The sequence below is a fragment of the Plectropomus leopardus genome, chromosome 15, assembly GCF_026936395.1.
Source record: "Plectropomus leopardus strain MGB_pleo_1.0 chromosome 15, ASM2693639v1, whole genome shotgun sequence".
NCBI lineage: Eukaryota > Metazoa > Chordata > Actinopteri > Perciformes > Serranidae > Plectropomus > Plectropomus leopardus.
In genome coordinates, this window is record NC_142190.1 from 33,948,476 (window position 1) to 33,954,957 (window position 6,482).

At 40.0% G+C, this 6,482-nt stretch overlaps 1 protein-coding gene across 1 annotated transcript; it reads right to left on the reverse strand.

The window, feature by feature from the left end:
* Nucleotides 1-1,176: 1,176 nt before the first annotated feature.
* hmgn1b (high mobility group nucleosome binding domain 1b) lies at nt 1,177-5,538 on the reverse strand. The gene is made up of 6 exons (XM_042499685.2): nt 5,354-5,538; nt 3,903-3,920; nt 3,708-3,740; nt 3,100-3,141; nt 2,897-3,004; nt 1,177-2,184 (listed from the first exon to the last, which is right to left on the reverse strand). The coding sequence occupies exons 1-6, from the start codon at nt 5,369-5,371 to the stop codon at nt 2,137-2,139; spliced, it is 267 nt and encodes an 88-aa protein (XP_042355619.1). The 5' UTR covers nt 5,372-5,538; the 3' UTR covers nt 1,177-2,136.
* Nucleotides 5,539-6,482: the final 944 nt, after the last annotated feature.

A 6,482-nucleotide genomic window follows, 5' to 3' on the forward strand; every position in this document is an offset into this window, starting at 1 on the left:
CAGATAAGCAGACAGAATATGACAGCAGCGATCACCATGGACATGGCTTTAGTTGGACTTGAACGTTTCTACGGCAACGGGAAAAACAGACTGGCAGATAGGTGCACAACATCAGCGGTTTGTTTACCAACAAGGAAGCATGATATAACAGTGTGGACAATGCCGTGAATGAATCATGAGAAGTGAAGCTGAACCAGCTGATTAACCAGCAGGTGCTGAGAAGCTGTCCGTGGTGCTGAAACTGTTCTCTCACTCTGAAAGGCATTATTATAAGAATTGGCTTCACATGTGACAGGGACATTCTAAATGATTTACAGGAGTTAAATATCACACGCTGCTTCTCCTGTATTTATGCCTTTGTGTTGCCATCTTGGTCCTCTAATAAGCGTCACACTGTGGACTGCACTACAGCTAATCTTTGAACTTGTCCTTTTCACCTTGAAGGCACATTTTCTGTTATTCCTGGATCAAAATAAAAACATTAAAGATTGAGCTGATATTTAATTTAGACCCAGTAGTGTTATGTTGCAAAGTTATAATACTTACAGTACTTCAGTATTTCTGGATGTATCTGTTCTTTACTTGAGTTTTCTTTTATCTTATTTCCATCAACTAACTTTTTCTGCCCTACATTTCCTGAATAAAATCTTTATTTTCATTCACACATTTCCCCATAAGCATTTTAGTTATGCACTACAAAACAGAGAAGGAACCTGGGAAGAGAAGAGGGAGGAAGGGAGAGATGGGCAAATGAAAGATGGGAGGGAAGAAGTTTTTTAAGTCCTAAAGTTATGAAGACCTTGTTTTTCTTTAAGCATAATGTAGGCTTCATTTTTTTTCTGCAGTGTATGTAACAAAAGATTAAACTTTATTATTTTCAAAATTCTCACTGCTAGCTTGTTATTAACAGCTTCTACTTGTAAATTCACTTTTGACATTTAAGTGCATGAGAAAATTACTTTTGATACTTAATTACTGTAAATACCTGATACAATAAGACGTGTGTGTGTGTGTGTTTGTATATACAAAGCATCACTGGCAAGATTTGTTCATCCGCTTTAATGTTTTTCCTCTGATTAAACACCTTCAAACGGTGTCCTTTCATTCAGTTGTTTTAACAGTCATGTCTCTGCAACTTTAATAACTGACCAACTTTTTGGAATGAAACAGCGTAACAACTATCAACCAAGTTTTATTGGTTTGTTGATAACAATCATTACACAGGTACATCTATAAACAAATCAAAAGAAACTGCACACTTGTACTTGATACAGATATCTAAAACCTACATGAATATTGCTACTGCTGGTATGCATTTGACATCTCAAATAAATGTACAGTTTGTCTTTTGGTCTTTAAGAAGCCAATCCAAACAGATGGTTTTTACGGTTGCACACGTCATTAGCTTGGCTAAGAAAACAAATTCCATTTTTATTATCCTAACAATGTACCATTACACACTGAATATAGAAAGATTGAAAACCCTTTTCACAGCAGCTATACAAACTGATTTTGATGCTATCACAGAACAGAGACACAACCAACACACGTAATGCACAGTTCTGATAAGGACAGCTCCAGTACTGGGGATTTTAGCTTTATTGATCAGATTCATTAAGAAAACTGCATGAGTACAAGAGTTAACATATAGCAACAAAGTTTACAAACATTCTAAAACACTGTTCTTTATTATAAACAATAAAACAATGAGTTGCCCTGTGACTTTGTCCGTCCCCACCCCAGCACAGATTACATACACTGTCCCTTTAAAAACATATGGAATGTAATCCACGCAGGCAAGCTCCTCCTGTTGTTGCCCAGCTCATGTCAATGTCGTGCTTGTGTGTTGTCACGGTAACTTGTCCTGCAGCCTCCCCTCTTTCACATTTAAAACTGAAATGAAGTCCACTGACAGTAACAACAATGATCGCAATTTCTATGGCGATGCAAAATTGTGGGATGTGACGAAAATTCCCGTCTCGAAATTGACTTTTTTCTTTCCTTAAAAAAAAGTGTTCTCTACAATCAAACTACTAAAAAACCTGTATTTAGAAAATAGTTGATAAAAATATTCCCCTGAATTGTACAAGAAAAGAGGTACAGGGAGCACTGGTAAAAGATGTGGAGTAGGAGATGTTATTCTGCTGCTTCATCGTTTTGTTCAGCTGCGTCTGTAGCTGGTCCCTGGAAAACAAATTTTACAGTGTCAAAGTTTAACCCTTTGAAACCTGGAGCAACATCATTTTTCTTGTGTTGTTTTCAAATGCCTTTGCAGCTTTTCACATAACCTTTGAACCCTGAGAAAACTGGGGCCATTTCTTTTAAAAACATGGAGAAAGGTAATGAGTAACCCCTTGACTTGCACAAAATTAGTAGATTTGGAAAAATATATTTAAAAAAAGCTAGGGAAAAAGGTGAGGAAAAAAGGAAATAAACATTATTTATCACAATTACATGTTTAAAAATGTATGTTATAGACTCATTAAGCATTTTAGCACTTCTCCAGGTAATTACCTTGTTTTTTTAAACTCTTGTTGCTGTAAGGGTTTTCCCCCTATTTTTCTTGTACTTTTTATTAATATATTGCCATTTTTAGTGTGTAATTTCTTCTATTGTTAATTATAACCTTTTCCCCATGTTTTTGAAAGTGGTTAAGCCAATTACCTGAATTATTTAATTTTTTGAGCACTTTAAGGCCATTTCCTTGTTTGTTTGTTTTTTTTACTAATTTCTTGCTATTTTTGGGTCATTTCATCTCAAGTCGCTCATTACCATCTTCCCATGTTTGTTTTTTTTAAAAAAGAGAAATCAAGCCAATTTACTGAGGTTTCAAAGGGTTATTCACCAAGGAGATAAGCTTTGTTTTCATATTTATATGCGATGCCATGAGCCTTACCTCTTCCTCAGCTTTGGCTTCGCCATTCTCAGCAGGGGCCTCTGGAGCCTTCTCTTCAGGCTTGGCCTTCTCCACCTCCTTGGCTTTCTTCGGCTTAGCAGGTCCCTTCTACAAACAGATGCATCAAACACATCAGTCACCCTTTCAACAGTTAAGAGTCTCATACATGAAGCTAATCAGGAGAATTCAAAACGATGTCTCACCTTTGGCTTGGGTTTGGCCTCTGCCTTTGCAGGTGCAGGTCTCTGTGGGGACAAAAAGCATGATTAGCACCAGTGCTGGAGGAAGTATTCAGCTCCTTTACTTAAGTAGAAGTATTAATGCCACACTGAAAATATTCTGTTACAAGTAAAAGTCTTGCACTAGAAATGTCACCTAAGTAAAAGTAAGCAGTAGTAAGTATAATCAGGAAAAGGTAAATTATTAAAAGTAAATGCGGAGAAATGAAAAAACAAACACACATGCACACAAAAATGTTTTTTTTTGGAAATTTTGAAGAAAACAAAAACAACACCTTAAACCTTGAAATTATTTTTTAAAAAAATAAATAGAAAGACACCCCCCCCCCCAAAAAAGGGTCAAAATTATAAAAAATGGAAGATAAATCTGAAAATAATCAAATTTTAGAAAATTAGTAAAAATAATAATAATAATAACACCCCCAATATACAAATGATAAAATACATAAATAAATAAAAAAGTGCAGTTCCCTAAAGCACAGCACTTGAGTAAATGTACTTAGTTACACTGCACCACAGCTCAGCACTAAGAATGCAGTAAGCAGCGACTATCAGTCGGGACTCTTACTTACATCTTGCAACCTTGTCGATCTTCTCTTGGGTACCTGAGAGAGAAAACACACAGGGTGCTTACTGTGAACACTTCAGCCAGAGGCTCTCACTGATGAGCTGTTACTGACCCCTGCTGGATCACACACTAACAGTTTCATTACTTTAAAAATGAAAAAGACACAATACTGTTGAAAATAGGTTCAAATATTCCTTACCTCTGGATCTCCTGCGTTCTGCAGGACAGAAAAGCAGAAAGAAAATCAGGTTAAAGAACTTATCTGCATTTTAAAGTGCCTGTGGTGAGCTGGGGAGTGGGTCAGGGGTTTTAAGTATTCGTTATGTAACTCAAAAGTGGGCGTTTCCATAAGGAGCATAAGCCTATGGCAGCACACACAGCTACATACATGATTCAGTTTACACCAAGCGCTGTGATTGGCTGAGAAAGCCTCTAAAATCTTGAACAATGAAGCTCATAACCTGAAAAGAGTCCTCATAAAAACCATAAGAGTCAGACTCATTTGTTGATCCGCACGTTGTCAGTCATTATATCAGACTGCTTAGCCATACATCAAAAATTAATTCTGAAGGAATTTTGCCTACAGACAATAAACCTAGAAGTGACGTGTCCCTTGACTTGCTTGACTAAGTGTTACCATAACAGCACAGGCATCATGCGCTTCAAACAGCGTCATGCTCGCGTGCTCTCCGAGCGCCTGCAACTGATTGAATTGTCTCGTGCAAGACTCCGCCTCCTGAATACACATCCATTCATCGGGAGCAGATGGGATTAGAAGGAGAGAGAAACCCGAGCACTGTGCTGAGCGTTCCCGCCATCAGTTTGAACAGCGGCACTCCGAGATGCTCCGCGGCTGTCTGTCCGTCTCTGGAGCAGAATCTACTGGAAGCCCAGCAACAAGAGCAGCTGCTGACGGAGGCTCGTTGCATAACCTGCGACTGGCCTGAGCCACAATCCACACACACAGGACGCCTCTAACCAGTGCACGCTCACTGGTGGGAAGAAAGGCGGCCATGCATTCACAAAAAGCACGCAGGTTTATGAAATGGAGCCGTCCTGATATCATCACAACATCGTTTTATAGGCGTAGTTGTTCCAAAAGAGGGCCGTAAACAAGATTAGTGCGCACAGTTAAATAACAACATTAACATAAAACCCGCTGAGGACACACTGCTATACTATTCGACGTCGGTCCTATTTTCTCTCAGAGAAACTTTAGAATCCGGCGTGACGACCCCCAGAGGAAACAATCAATATGCCACCAACTTTCTCTGCAGAAAAGCGATCCATTGACAGAAAATTACCCCGCTTCGTCTCACACTGCAAATAAAAGTATCTTTATACAATTGCAATCGTGCATGTCATCATTCTGCAGTAAAAAAAAAAAAAAAAAAACAGCACACATTGATAATCACTACGGCAGAGAAATGAGACGAAGACTCGGCCACTGTGGAAAATCAAAACATAGCTCACACAGCAGCCAAAGTCTCTGTGCAGGCTGCAACACCGCTGACACTCAGCCGGACACTAAAGCAACATGAAGCAACATTTTAACTACCTGCCGGCGAGCTTTAACAAGCACGTTGAACAAAGTGTAGCTGGGGTTAAATACTGGATTACTGAATGCATCAAAGATGTCGGTGTACTCACATGGCTCCTTTTAGGCATGGCTGCTTTGTGTGGGGTGTTTTAGGTAAAGAAAAAAACTAAATGTTGTGAGTGGACTAGAAAATAGAGTGGTGTCTGTGTTGTGGATAAAGCTGTGTCAGTACAGTCTAATACAGCGCAGCGAGACGCTAATGTTCCATTGGAAGAAGAACTAGCTGAAACCGGATTGGATCCCCCCCACCTTCCCCTCCCCGTCCCTCTCTGCCTATTCAAACCGTTAGAATTTGTGCATGATTGACGGGGGAAAGTCCCGCCCTCGCTATCCGCTGATTGGGCGGCTCGGGATCAAGCGGCACCATTTCAAATCTACCCTCAACCTGTGTGGCTGCGTCACACGTCAGTCAAGAAACGTGACGAGCCATTTGTCTCTGAGTGCAAGCATCTGCTGCAACAAGGCAGAAGAGCCATTAAATCTGCCTCCTCCCTCGATATAAATGCTGTCATTTAAAACCAAATGCTATATTTTGACCTGTTTAACAATTGTATGTATGTCTATAGAAAGCTGAGGCATTCGGCACCTTTCACGCGGGTGATAAAAGCAAATGTGGCTTTTGTAGAGGCTGCAGGTTGAGAGAGGTGTGTGTGCTCCCCTAGCCAAGTCTTTTGTATTTTAGCTTGGGAAGATGGCGACAGGATACGTGAGGGTACAGCTCCCAGCCCATGTGCGCTCTTGTGCAACCTCCTTGCAGTGTTGTGACCGTCCACTCGCTCCATTGTGAGTGTGCAGTCCAAACATGATGCCAGTGGGAACAACAGCGGTGGCGCTCCAACGTTGTGTTCAAGTCATTTCAGACATTTCAGCATGAAGACATTCACTCATTTCCCCTGATTAAACAAGAGACACTTCCTCCAGAGGGTCCCCTCGTATTTTTACTCTGCTCCAAGAAAACTACAATACTGAGCACTGTGTTGGTTATTGTTGTAGTTTGTTTACTGTTTATTGAACATGATATAATTTATCAGGGTTCAAGCCAAGGACCCTACTGACTTTGTGTCAGTTTATGAGGAGTCCAAGCCAGAAGTGCTGAAACCCTTTTGTTTTTGTGACTTTATTTTTTTTTTCAGGATGAATGTTTTGCAGATTCCTGTGAATGGTGAATCCCACACACGA

Coding starts and splice junctions, on each gene's coding strand:
- hmgn1b (XM_042499685.2), bottom strand. Junction 3,005..3,099: donor AGGCCAAACCCAAGCCAAAG/GTGAGACATCGT, acceptor ATCTGTTTGTAG/AAGGGACCTGCTAAGCCGAA. Junction 2,185..2,896: donor AAGCCAAAGCTGAGGAAGAG/GTAAGGCTCATG, acceptor TTTGTTTTCCAG/GGACCAGCTACAGACGCAGC.